The sequence below is a fragment of the Neolamprologus brichardi genome, chromosome 13 (assembly GCF_056152115.1).
Source record: "Neolamprologus brichardi isolate AB-2024 chromosome 13, ASM5615211v1, whole genome shotgun sequence".
Lineage (NCBI taxonomy): Eukaryota > Metazoa > Chordata > Actinopteri > Cichliformes > Cichlidae > Neolamprologus > Neolamprologus brichardi.
The window spans coordinates 24,027,420-24,040,780 of record NC_142116.1 but is presented as its reverse complement, the minus strand read 5'-3'; the positions used below and the strand labels follow the sequence as shown (position 1 = coordinate 24,040,780).

Below are 13,361 nucleotides of genomic sequence, written 5' to 3'. Positions count from 1 at the left end.
CTCTACGTCGCTGACATTATACCATAACAAATATTGTTGCCTTCAAGTGCTGTCGGATGATTTCTAATCATAGGTTAGCCCTCACGAATCTTTCAAGCCTTTCGGTGATGTGTTTCGCGTAAATATTAACGATTGTATATTGACGTGCAGCCGTTGAAAGCTTAATTAATGCCCCAGTTACAAATCTATCATTTTCTTTTTTCGTTGCCACACAAGCCTTAAGTATGTGAAAGAAATTTAGTTTTACTACATCAAAATATAACATTTTTAATTTCCTAAAGCTACCATTGCCTTTGTTTCTTAGCCAGATGAATAAATGAATTTTCTAGTAAGCAGGACCATTATCAAGACCCTTGAATGCATCGTACGTCATACGGTAAAAAGGGGCAGCTGGGCTCTCCCAACAACTCGGGAGAGATCTCCCTTGACAATTTTAACAGTTTAATAATCCCTGAAATCTAACGTTAGCGGACAAAACCATACTAAGACAAACTTTGCTAACAGTTAGTAGTTAGCTAGTTGGTTATAGTAAGTGAGTGAGAGGGGTTGGCAACCCTTTAACTGATCAGCTGTGATCACGTTCAGCAGCATTTGTGGTCCGTTAAAAGAAGCCATACGTGCTTCTCCGACAGATTTTTATGGAGGCTGTTTTGAGCTGTAAACCTGAGGATTTGGAGGATTACTACGGGTTACTGGGATGTGATGAACTGTCATCGGTAAGTTCTCGTCAGTGGGTTTAAGGCTCAGACTATTTCCTGGATTGCTGAACGGATATAGTCTCGATCTATAAGTCAGTAATTATTTAGGTCAATAGCCTGTACGCTGCTGAGTCAAAAAATGTGAAAATAAAAATGTATGTGTGCCTCAGATTAGGCTGAACCAACAAAGACCTGTTGATGTGAAACTAGTCGTGCGTCATCCACTGTCTGCCAGCCAGCATTTAAATTCATTTGTGTATATCTAGATTAGATATGCAATCCGTGTGATTTTTTTAATGTATCTTACTAAAACAAATCTTTGATTATCAACATCAACACACATATCCACCGTGGTCTTGTGATCGCCAGTTTTCACTCAATATATTACTCAACAATCAGCAACACTCATAGACTGGCAGAGCTGAGGGTCTCAAATAGTCAATAACACGGTCAAGATAACATCGATCTGATTGATTAGATCACATCAGACTATGAGGTTTGTTTTGTTTTGTTCTCCTGCAGACTGAACAGATTCTCAATGAATACAAGATTCGAGCCTTGGCATGTCATCCAGACAAACACCTCGACAGCCCAAGAGCAGGTAATACACACACACACCACTAACTGTGTGTGAGTCATATTTCATATAACCTTTTTTTCATAATCCAAAGCAATAAAGTATTACAAAGTGTGCTATTACCCCTTCATTACCTCTTCATTCACACTTTTCTTACATAGTTAATGTCTGTTTCTGATGTCTTAACTTCAAAGCAAATAATGCTAATAGAGCGGATTCTTACAGCTGTATACAGTAAATTGTTTTATTAAATTTTTAATTTTATATTAAAACCATTTTTTTTCTGTTGTGAAAGTGGCAGATTTCCAGAAGCTGCAGGAAGCCAAAGAGGTTTTATGCGATGAAACCAAAAGGAAAAACTATGATCTTTGGAAAAGAAGCGGAGTTACGATCCCATTCCATGACTGGCAGGCCTTGAACGACTCAGTGAAAACTGTAATGTCTTCTCTTTAGATTCTTAAAAACACTGTGCAATCATTGACACTTAAAAAGCCTGCTAATTTGTTTACAGTCAATGCACTGGGCTGTGAGAAATAAGAAGGAACCAATGTTGGAGGCCTCCAAACCAGAAGACCCCATCACGTCACAAGCAGAGAGCTTTCACTGTGAGCAGCAGGAAATGGGGAAATCTTCGTGTGAAAGCACGACATACTCGGGTAACTGAAATTTATTCCAATTATTTAAAGTAAGGTGTTGCTGGAGAGCAATACATAACAACACACAAAATACTAGTAAGGAAGTGGTCAGAGCCATAGGATCCTTATTTTTGAAAGTCAGACGTGAGAAAAGTTTAATTGATACCAGTATGATAGACATGATTTGGTGTATTTTCGATCTAATTTCACTGCAGAGAGGCAATGGATATTCAGAGCAGCTGCTCAAGAGCTTCTCTGCTCTTATATTAAGCTCATGGAATATAAAAGTAGGAGCTCTTTAGTGCTCATATTAAAGAGGGGCTGCACGCCCACCCAGTGTTTTGTGAGGTTTTGCATTTTGCACTTCAAAGCTACCACTTTCCTCTTAGCTAGTTTTTAGCTCCAGTGTTCAGGGCTGACACTTTTCCTGTAGCCCTGAGGACTGATTCAGTTTTCCTGAGATTCTACAGAAGCTCGCTGTGGATTCCTTTTCCTATAACCTCTGAGATAAACACTTGCAAGTCAGTATTACTATAGCTGAAACACAGCTATGATTAAAGACTTTCCTCCACGAGCATCAGTACAGCTTACCGGATACTCAAGCCAAGTACACAACAGGCTTGAGTACTCAGTGAAGGATCTGAACTGTTCCTCGTGTGAATTTCTTCTAGAGTAAACAGCAGCTGTTTAAAAAGTTCTGAACTGCATAAAGGGAAGTGTGTTGACTTTTTCTTATCATTGCTGCAGGTGATTTCTGCCATCGACGCTTCCGCTGGGCTGGTGACTCTCCATCGAATCTGCTGCGGAAATTCCGAAATTATGAAATCTGAATATATTAAAACTTTCATGTTGTCTAAGTGTTGCTAGACTTGGGACCATTTTATTGTAATGCCAGCTTTTATAGAGTATGTTTAGTTGTTGTGCAGCTGTGACATCAGTAACTGTTCACTGTGTTTACTCTTGCCTACTAATTGGTGGGACTGTTGCAAAGCTAACTGTCAGGTATATGTTACGTTTGGCTAAATTCTTTATTATTAATATTATTTTTCTTCCGTGGTGTGTACCTTCCCTACAGTTTGTTGTAGAGACACCATTCTGGCACCAAATTGCTTCCTCATTTTCTTCTGTCATGTTTGGATTATTTAATGTGTCCTCACTAATAGCTCCTCATTCAGGAGAATGGGAGGGCTATAGAGGACCAATTAACCACCAGAAAAAGAGAGCCAGAAAAATGTTACTTCAGCCATCATTTTACCACCGAATCATATAAAAATGTGTCTTTTTTCTAACAATGTCTTCCTCAATGTCTACCAGATGTATACTTTTTGATCTGGCGGCATTTGAGTGAGACAATTTCCATCTCACCGCCCAATAGACTTATATGAAGCCTACAGGCAGGAAGTCACAACATGTGGTCTATAGCTAAATATAATATGTTATTTTGTAAAGATATGAAATCACTTATTGTTTAGTTTGTTTTAACTGCACGGTCAGAAGAAATATATTTTAAATGTTCAGTAGCAAAGCATATGAAGTGAACACAGGGTTTCAAATCTTTAAAGCTAATATAGCTAATATAAATATAGTTAAATATCGCAACTAAAATAAACAATAATAATAACAAAAAATTAAGATTACCTATAAAAGTAGCTACTAAAAATAGCAGGCTATAGAATTTTTTTGTTCCTATAATGTAAAAACACAAAGGCTGAGTTTCTGTAACACAGATTTAGCTTTGAGCACAAACCTTTTAAGGGAACTTGCTGACACAGTCTCTTCCACAATCCGCCCATGCTTTCATGTTGTTTACACCAAATTCTAACCCTGCAATTCAAACGTCTTAGCAGAAATCAACTCATTAGACCAAGCAACGTTTTTCCAAGCCCTTGTTGTCCAAATCTGGCAGATTTTGCAGTGTCTTAGTTTCTTGTTCTTGGCTGACAGGAGTGGGACCTGGTGTGGTCTTCTGCTGCTGTAGCCCATCTGGTTCAAGGTTTGACATAATGTGCATTCATGGATGTTCTTCTGCAAACCTTGGTTGTGATGAGTTATTATTTGAGTTAGTGTTGCTTTCCTATCAGCTCCAGTCAGCAAGTAAATCTATATGCCTAAATACTGAGATTCTGCCATGTGATTAGGTGATGATATTTCATTACTGAGTGACTGGTGAGTGTATTTATGAGACATTTCATCATAAATAAAATGATGGCATGACAACCCAATGCTTGTAATGCAAGTGACCTTCTTTTATTTGTATCACTGACTATTATTCATGTAGCAGACTGTAAGCAAAGAAGTGGAAATATATTAAAATCTAAACAATTAAAAAAAAAGTTTCCGAATGCTGTCATATTTACTGGTGAGTTAATCCAAGTTATCAATATGTGTTAAATAATCAGTCCAGTTTCCAGTTCATAGGCTAGGCTTGAGCTTATTCTGCCTTATAAAGAGGGTTACATTATATGGAAAAAGTTATGTCAATACCAAGTAATAAACGGCTAAATTACTATGATTTATTGGCCTATTACAGAGTACATAGATAATGTACATAGATACATGGAATAAACAATGGGGTTTTATTAGTGCTGGAAATTTAGAAAGAAAAAAGAAATAATATTTCCTGGAGTCTTTCACATTCAATGAACCCTTCTAATTGGCTATCCAAGGAACTTTTTGTTTTTTCAGGGAACGACTTACTAATGTTCCTCCACAGTTCCTAAAGAGGACCAAAGGAAACGGTGTGCAGAGCTTTTATAACAGTACCCGGTTTTCACCGCTTGATGTCGCTGTGTTATTCGTGACGTCACTTTTGTCAAAGATAAAAGCCCGAGGAGCACTTCTGCTCCTCGCCGGGTGCGGTGGCGCGCGCCTGTAATCCAAGCTACCGGGAGGCTGAGGCTGGCGGATCGTTTGAGCTCAGGAGCTCTGAGCTGCAGCGGACTATGCCGATCGGGTGTCCGCACTAAGTTCGGCATCGATATGGTGCTCCTGGGGGAGCTCGGGACCACCAGGTCGCCTAAGGAGGGGTGCACCGGCCCAGGTCGGAAACGGAGCAGGTCAAAGCCCCCGTGCCGCTCAGTAGTGGGATCGCGCCTGTGAATAGACGCTGTAGTGCAGCCTGAGTAATACAGCGGGACCCAGTCTTTTTACACTCTTTCTCCGCTCCACAGAAATATACACACAGCACACACACTCACACATCACGTTTTTACAGCTTATAAAAGCGTCAAACACGGTCTCTCTGTCCTCTCGTTCCATTGAAAACCACCGCTGTTTGTTGGTCCCACAGCGCCTCCAACTGGAGGGGAGTAGCAATGACCTTTTTTCTTTCAGTGATTGATTTTGATGAACAAGCAGGACTGGACTGGGACAAAAAATCAGCCCGGGCATTTTGACTAGAGAACGGCCCACCAGGTATTATAGGAAAAGCCATAAATCCTTTGAATGAAAACAAATGCTGTTGTGACAGTGATGTACGCTGTCCTGTTGGTATATATGTATCAATCTAATAAACTTAAACCGACACCATCCTCACTATTCTGGTATTTTAAACAGTACTTACCGGAAATATCAAACAACCTAATCAATAATTACATATGCCTAACTAGCAGAGTTGCCAACTCCCAGCAAAAAATAGGGAACCGCCCCCCACCCTCCGCCTAATGATGCTTAATCAACGTAATTGACTTTAATTTATTGCCAGGGTAAAACAAGTGGACAGAAACCAATTATTTTTCTACAGTAATTAAATAGATTCAACATCTTTGCGCAACAGAATTGCAGACTGCACACATGGTACCTTCCCAAAGGAAAAAGTAATATAGCTTATTAGGGCATATATTAGACTTAATATTTACTATATACAATAATGAATTGTTTTTTTATACATATTTTACATCAGATGACCACTTTGGTTGTAAGATTCGGTTGTATTTATTAAAACCTAGACATTTTAAATGAGAAACTGTGTGTTGACTGTGTGTTGAGCAGCACCTTTGCGGCTGTGGCGCCAGCAAACGTCAGTTGATACTAGAAAGTAATATTAAATAAATTACAACAACAGCTTATCAAGCTTAAACGTGCTGCTGTTGTTTAGCGCGACAATAAACAGACGAGATGAGACTAAGGACACCAAAGCCGATCAGCTGATCATTGATCAGTTTCATGATTAAAGTAGCAGCAGGAGATGGAGGGGGAGAGAATGAGAGGAGAAGAGGAAGCTATGCAGCGTAAAGACACAGAATAACTCCAGCTTTGTGTCTTTTTGTTTGTTTGTTTTAAAATTTTTGCTGAAGTTCGGGACAAATAGCGTTCCTTTACACCTAAATACGGAACTTTAACCGCTATAATTGGTCCAGCCCAGAGTCGATCATGACCAACTGGCCAATCCACCACCTTTCATTGTTTATACCGTTAAAAACAAACAAAAAAACTTTGGCCCATAAAAGCAAAAAAATCACTGGGCAAATGCCCGGTATGCCCGATGGCCAGTCCAGCTATGCCTCCAGGCACGTTAGTGCACTCATCTCCGACTGTTCGGGGAGGGGGTGGGGGGTCACACATTGAAACAGACTGACGTGCAGAGATACAAGGCAGCCAAGCCAGAGAAACGTTGCTTTAGACCTTGCGACTCATTTTATTTCTCTATCTGATAAGAAAACTATTCAATCAGATAGTTATTTGTGGTGAATGAAATACGGTTACAGTTTCACAAAGTTTTAAGCACCAAATCCGAAATCCACGCACTACAATATTAAAATCCACGATTTTTCAAAGATATCAAGCATCCTCACGAAACCTGGATATGAAGTTGATGATTGTTTTACATAAAATAGAACATTTTAACATTTTCTTATTTGCTCCGAAATCTACAACATGACTATATACAGAAAAGCTTGACATGGTATGCAAAAAAAACAGAACCCAAAAAAACCCAATACAAATAAACGAACAAAAAGTTTTGTAACTGTCAGTTTCATAATTTTAAAATTCTCTAAAACTAACATTTTAGAGAATCATATTAAATTGATTAGGGTCAAATTTAGTGTGAACAATATTACACAAACAAACACGTGTGTGCGCATGCGCGCACATATTAGAACGCTTCGATCCCTTGTGATGCGGTAACTTTGCTTTGATCCTTTCTGACGTGGCAGCTTTGCTTTGATCCCAAAACCGTTAAGTAGGAGCGCTCACCTATTATACTTTATGGCTTAACGGACATTGACCCGACAGCAACGAAAACCCTTTCGAGAAGTTTTGAGAGCATTTTATGACAGAAACCAAAACAAGTTCAGTTTTGTTTCTCACCAATTCACAAAACAAACAGACACGTTACACCATGTCAGCCAACCCATCCTTCGGCTCAGATGAGCTTGAAATATCTAAAGGGACAATTTTGGGAGACCACCACGTGGTGGAGGCTTTCCTTGGAGAAGGAAGCTTTGGTGTTGTAACTAAATGTCGCGATACAAAAAACAACCAAACTGTGGCTATTAAAGTCAACAAGAGCGACCCTGAAATTTTGCAACAGGCAAAACAGGAAATTTTCATCCTGGAGCAGCTGCAACGCTTGGATCCAGACAGGTGCAACATTGTTGAATGGAACGGCTATTTCCTCGATGGAGAGCGTATTTGCTTAAATTTTGAACTCCTCGACCAAAGCCTGTCGGACTACATAGGGGACCGGAATAACCAGGGTCTCCCAATTGAAGAACTCAGGCCAATTTTGCATCAGCTTGCAAATGCTCTGTTCCACCTGGGTTCTGTGGGAATAGTGCATGCTGACCTCAAACCTGTCAACATAATGGTTGTGAATCGCCATCAGTCTCTCGCCAAAGTCAAACTTATAGACTTTGGCATCGCATGTAACACTTGTGCAGTGACTACTGGTGGTGCTGTGGGGACAATTGGTTATTGTGCACCTGAGATTATGCTTGGCACTCCATATGGTGAAGCAATTGACATGTGGTCTCTGGGGCTGGTAGCTGTAGAGCTTGCTACAGGGGTGCCTCTCTATCCTGGGGAAGATGATTATGATGTTTTGAAATTCATAATTGAAACTCAGGGTCAGCTACCACATCATCTTCTAGAGTCTGGCATGTACACTGATTGCTACTTCATCGAAGATAACAACAACAAACAGCGCTGGACATTTAAGACCAAAGAACAATTTCAATACGAGACAGATTATCAATCCAAGGAAACTCGATCGATAAAACTTAAGTGTCTCGATGACCTCGATGAACTACTGAAGGTTAGGCGAGGACCTGAAAATGGCCAACAATTATTTGTAAGGCTAATCAAACAGATGTTGACCTTGGATGCAAATCAGCGCATAACCCCCTCTGAGGTTTTGAAGCATCCCTTTTTTGACACTGGCCACTCAAGGAGAGCCCCCTGCACTGACATGAATAGCAAAGGGGGAGAAAACCTTGTGCTCTCTCAGCAGCCTTCAAGCTGGGAAAGTCATGGATCGCAAAAATTCAACTGCAGTTTCCAAAACTCAGTTGAATTTCCTCAAAAAGGACACATCAACACCTCAGCCACCCCATCTTCCTCTGAAGATGATCTTGAAATAACGGAAGGGACAATTTTGGGAGATCACCACATGGTGGAGGCTTTCCTTGGAGAAGGAGGCTTTGGTTTGGTAACCAGATGTTGCGATACAACAAATAACAAAACTGTGGCTATTAAAGTCAACAAGAGCGACCCTGAAATTCTGCAACAGGCAAAACTGGAAATTTTCATCCTGGAGCAGCTGCGATGCTTGGATCCAGACAGGTGCAACATTGTTGAATGGAACGGCTATTTCCTCGATGGAGAGCGTATTTGCTTAAATTTTGAACTCCTCGACCAAAGCCTGTCGGACTACATAGGGGACCGGAATAACCAGGGTCTCACAATAAGAGAACTCAGGCCAATTTTGTATCAGCTTGGAAATGCTCTGTTCCACCTGGGTTCTGTGGGAATAGTGCATGCTGACCTCAAACCTGTCAACATAATGGTTGTGAACCGCCATGAGTCTCCCGTCAAAGTCAAACTTATAGACTTTGGCCTCGCATGTCCCTCTTCTGCACTGATTCCTGGTGACTGTGTGGGGACGGTTGGTTATTGTGCACCCGAGGTTATGCTTGGCATTCCATGTGATGAAGCAATTGACATGTGGTCTCTGGGGCTGGTAGCTGTGGAGCTTGCTACAGGGGTGCCTCTCTATCCTGGGAAAAAAGATTATGATGTTTTGAGATTCATAACTGAAACTCAAGGTCAGCTACCAGATCATCTTCTAGAGTCTGGCATGTACACTGATTGCTACTTCATCGAAGATAACAACAACGAACAGCGCTGGACATTTAAGACCAAAGAGCAATTTCAATACGAGACAGATTATCAATCCAAGGAAACACGATATATAAAACTTAAGCGTCTCGATGACCTCGAACAACTACTGAAGGTTAGGCGAGGACCTGAAAACGGCCAACAATTATTTGTAAAGCTAATCAAACAGATGTTGGCCTTGGATGCAAATCAGCGCATAACCCCCTCTGAGGTTTTGAAGCATCCCTTTTTTGACACTGGCCACTCAAGGAGAGCCCCCTGCACTGACATGAATAGCACAGGGGGAGAAAACCTTGTGCTCTCTCAGCAGCCTTCAAGCTGGGAAAGTCATGGATCGCAAAAATTCAACTGCAGTTTCCAAAACTCAGTTGAATTTCCTCAAAAAGGACACGTCAACATCTCAGCCACCCCATCTTCCTCTGAAGATGATCTTGAAATAACAGAAGGGACAATTTTGGGAGATCACCATGTGGTGGAGGCTTTCCTTGGAGAAGGAAGCTTTGGTGTTGTAACTAAATGTCGCGATACAATAAACAACCAAACTGTGGCTATTAAAGTCAACAAGAGCGACCCTGAAATTTTGCAACAGGCAAAACAGGAAATTTTCATCCTGGAGCAGCTGCAACGCTTGGATCCAGACAGGTGCAACATTGTTGAATGGAACGGCTATTTCCTCGATGGAGAGCGTATTTGCTTAAATTTTGAACTCCTCGACCAAAGCCTGTCGGACTACATAGGGGACCGGAATAACCAGGGTCTCCCAATTGAAGAACTCAGGCCAATTTTGCATCAGCTTGCAAATGCTCTGTTCCACCTGGGTTCTGTGGGAATAGTGCATGCTGACCTCAAACCTGTCAACATAATGGTTGTGAATCGCCATCAGTCTCTCGCCAAAGTCAAACTTATAGACTTTGGCATCGCATGTAACACTTGTGCAGTGACTACTGGTGGTGCTGTGGGGACAATTGGTTATTGTGCACCTGAGATTATGCTTGGCACTCCATATGGTGAAGCAATTGACATGTGGTCTCTGGGGCTGGTAGCTGTAGAGCTTGCTACAGGGGTGCCTCTCTATCCTGGGGAAGATGATTATGATGTTTTGAAATTCATAATTGAAACTCAGGGTCAGCTACCACATCATCTTCTAGAGTCTGGCATGTACACTGATTGCTACTTCATCAAAGATAACAACAACGATCAGCGCTGGACATTTAAGACCAAAGAACAATTTCAATACGAGACAGATTATCAATCCAAGGAAACTCGATCGATAAAACTTAAGTGTCTCGATGACCTCGATGAACTACTGAAGGTTAGGCGAGGACCTGAAAATGGCCAACAATTATTTGTAAGGCTAATCAAACAGATGTTGGCCTTGGATGCAAATCAGCGCATAACCCCCTCTGAGGTTTTGAAGCATCCCTTTTTTGACACTGGCCACTCAAGGAGAGCCCCCTGCACTGACATGAATAGCACAGGGGGAGAAAACCTTGTGCTCTCTCAGCAGCCTTCAAGCTGGGAAAGTCATGGATCGCAAAAATTCAACTGCAGTTTCCAAAACTCAGTTGAATTTCCTCAAAAAGGACACATCAACACCTCAGCCACCCCATCTTCCTCTGAAGATGATCTTGAAATAACGGAAGGGACAATTTTGGGAGAACACCACGTGGTAGAGGCTTTTCTTGGAGAAGGAGGCTTTGGTTTGGTAACCAGATGCCGCGATACAACAAATAACAAAACGGTGGCTATTAAAGTCAACAAGAGCGACCCTGAAATTCTGCAACAGGCAAAACTGGAAATTTTCATCCTGGAGCAGCTGCGATGCTTGGATCCAGACAGGTGCAACATTGTTGAATGGAACGGCTATTTCCTAGATGGAGAGCGTATTTGCTTAAATTTTGAACTCCTCGACCAAAGCCTGTCGGACTACATAGGGGACCGGAATAACCAGGGTCTCCCAATAAGAGAACTCAGGCCAATTTTGCATCAGCTTGCAAATGCTCTGTTCCACCTGGGTTCTGTGGGAATAGTGCATGCTGACCTCAAACCTGTCAACATAATGGTTGTGAACCGCCATGAGTCTCCCGTCAAAGTCAAACTTATAGACTTTGGCCTCGCATGTCCCTCTTCTGCACTGATTCCTGGTGACTGTGTGGGGACGGTTGGTTATTGTGCACCCGAGGTTATCCTTGGCATTCCATGTGATGAAGCAATTGACATGTGGTCTCTTGGGCTGGTAGCTGTAGAGCTTGCTACAGGGGTGCCTCTCTATCCTGGGGAAGATGATTATGATGTTTTGAGATTCATAATTGAAACTCAGGGTCAGCTACCAGATCATCTTCTAGATTCTGGCGTGTACACTGATTGCTACTTCATCGAAGATAACAACAACGAACAGCGCTGGACATTTAAGACCAAAGAACAATTTCAATACGAGACAGATTATCAATCCAAGGAAACTCGATATATAAAACTTAAGCGTCTCGATGACCTCGAACAACTACTGAAGGTTAGGCGAGGACCTGAAAACGGCCAACAATTATTTGTAAGGCTAATCAAACAGATGTTGGCCTTGGATGCAAATCAGCGCATAACACCCTCGGAAGTTCTGAAGCATCCATTTTTTGACCCCGGCCTCTTTAGGAGACCCCCTGCACTGATATGAATAGCACAGGGGGAGAAAACCTTGTGCTTTCTCAGCAATCGTCTGGTTGTTTGGGTGGTCAAAATTCTAGGGGAGCTAGAAATTCTTGTGAAAAAAAAAGACCAAAATAATAACAACAAAAACAACCAGTGAATATGGTCTTAAAGTTGGGCACAGTCTGGCTTAAATTCCATTAGCTAATCTCTCAATATTCAAAGCGGAGCAGCAGTCAACTTACCATCACATCAGTCCTTCAATCAGACCTACAACAAATGTCTTCCTTCTCTCACCCCAACCGGTCGCAGCAGATGGCCGCCCCTCCCTGAGCCTGGTTCTGCTGGAGGTTTCTTCCTTTTAAAAGGGAGTTTTTCCTCCCCACTGTCGCCAAAGTGCTTGCTCATAGGGGGTCATATGATTGTTGGGTTCTCTGTATGTATTATTGTAGGGTCTACCTTACAATAATACATACAGCCTTGAAGTGACTGATGGTGTGATTTGCTGCTATATCAATAAAATTCAATTGAATTTAAGATGAATTCGGAACTAACTGGAAATAAACTGGATATTAATTAAATAAACCTGCTTTGAGCATCAAATAATTGCATCAAAAAACTGACTCATTTATTCATACACTCGAGCATAAACACACACACAGGCACACACACACATATACTGTACAGTTTCAGTTTACATACTAGTTCCTTCCCCTGATTTTTCATGGTGACTGGTACAAATGCCTGTTACTAGAGCTAAATGCTTTCAGTGTATTCTCACAGTTATCGAACTGTACAAATGCATACAAAATAACGCTCACGTAAACATAACTGTGCACTAGTTTGCCCTTATTGCTGCAGTTTGTTTCAAGTCACTTTGAATAAAGCTCAGCTTCTCTCCAGCTCTCTCTTTCTCACACACACACACACACACACACACACACACACACACACACACACACACACACACACACCTCCTCTTTCTAGGTTCTAACAATATCTCTTCTTAAGATCTTGATTAAAACCAGAGTAAACTAAATGGATGAATGGAAACTAGGAACAATGTTCAGAGAGTAAAGTATCTTTCATTTTAAGCCTCATCTATTTAAACGACGTGTTGTCTGTTTTGTAAATCATCAGCTTTTTACAGCTGAGAGGAAACAGTCAGCTGGAGGCTTCAGAAAAAGTCATCCCTACGCTGCAACCCCCAATACCAGTATACTGTTACGGATTCAAATATTGGGAATGGATACAGGAGAAAAACCCAAAATAACCACACTGGTCCGGCCGGGTCAAGTCAAACGATGATTTAATGAACACACGCGTGGGAGATGGACACCATACACAGACAGCATCAGATCTCAAAATGGTGGATCCTTGATCAAACTCTTATAGCCTCTAGTGGCCCCCACCTAATCATCAGAGCCTAAACATTCTTTCTCACACAGCGCCTAAGCTACGACCTTGGCTCCCTGT

At 41.5% G+C, this 13,361-nt stretch overlaps 2 protein-coding genes and 1 non-coding gene across 3 annotated transcripts; all 3 read left to right on the top strand.

Annotated features, from left to right (window-relative positions):
- The first annotated feature begins 17 nt into the window (after positions 1-17).
- dnajc12 (DnaJ (Hsp40) homolog, subfamily C, member 12) lies at positions 18-4,237 on the top strand. Its single transcript, XM_006798988.3, has 5 exons — positions 18-716; positions 1,221-1,299; positions 1,571-1,710; positions 1,787-1,931; positions 2,658-4,237. Exons 1-5 carry the CDS (start codon positions 639-641, stop codon positions 2,738-2,740), a joined length of 525 nt encoding a protein of 174 aa, XP_006799051.1. The 5' UTR covers positions 18-638; the 3' UTR covers positions 2,741-4,237.
- A 521-nt stretch (positions 4,238-4,758) lies between these two features.
- On the top strand, positions 4,759-5,057 carry LOC148100006 (signal recognition particle RNA). Its single transcript, XR_015719951.1, has one exon.
- A 2,001-nt stretch (positions 5,058-7,058) lies between these two features.
- LOC148100005 (uncharacterized) lies at positions 7,059-12,007 on the top strand. The gene has a single exon (XM_087849775.1). It carries the CDS (start codon positions 7,183-7,185, stop codon positions 11,911-11,913), a length of 4,731 nt encoding a protein of 1,576 aa, XP_087705901.1. The 5' UTR covers positions 7,059-7,182; the 3' UTR covers positions 11,914-12,007.
- Positions 12,008-13,361: the final 1,354 nt, after the last annotated feature.

Excerpts from the sequence above, each read along its gene's own strand:
- dnajc12 (XM_006798988.3), top strand. The coding sequence starts at position 639 with ATGGAGGCTGTTTTGAGCTGTAAACCTGAGGATTTGGAGGATTACTAC. Across the intron at positions 717-1,220 it reads GATGTGATGAACTGTCATCG|ACTGAACAGATTCTCAATGA; the intron begins GTAAGTTCTCGT and ends GTTCTCCTGCAG. Across the intron at positions 1,932-2,657 it reads TGAAAGCACGACATACTCGG|GTGATTTCTGCCATCGACGC; the intron begins GTAACTGAAATT and ends TCATTGCTGCAG.
- LOC148100005 (XM_087849775.1), top strand. The coding sequence starts at position 7,183 with ATGACAGAAACCAAAACAAGTTCAGTTTTGTTTCTCACCAATTCACAA.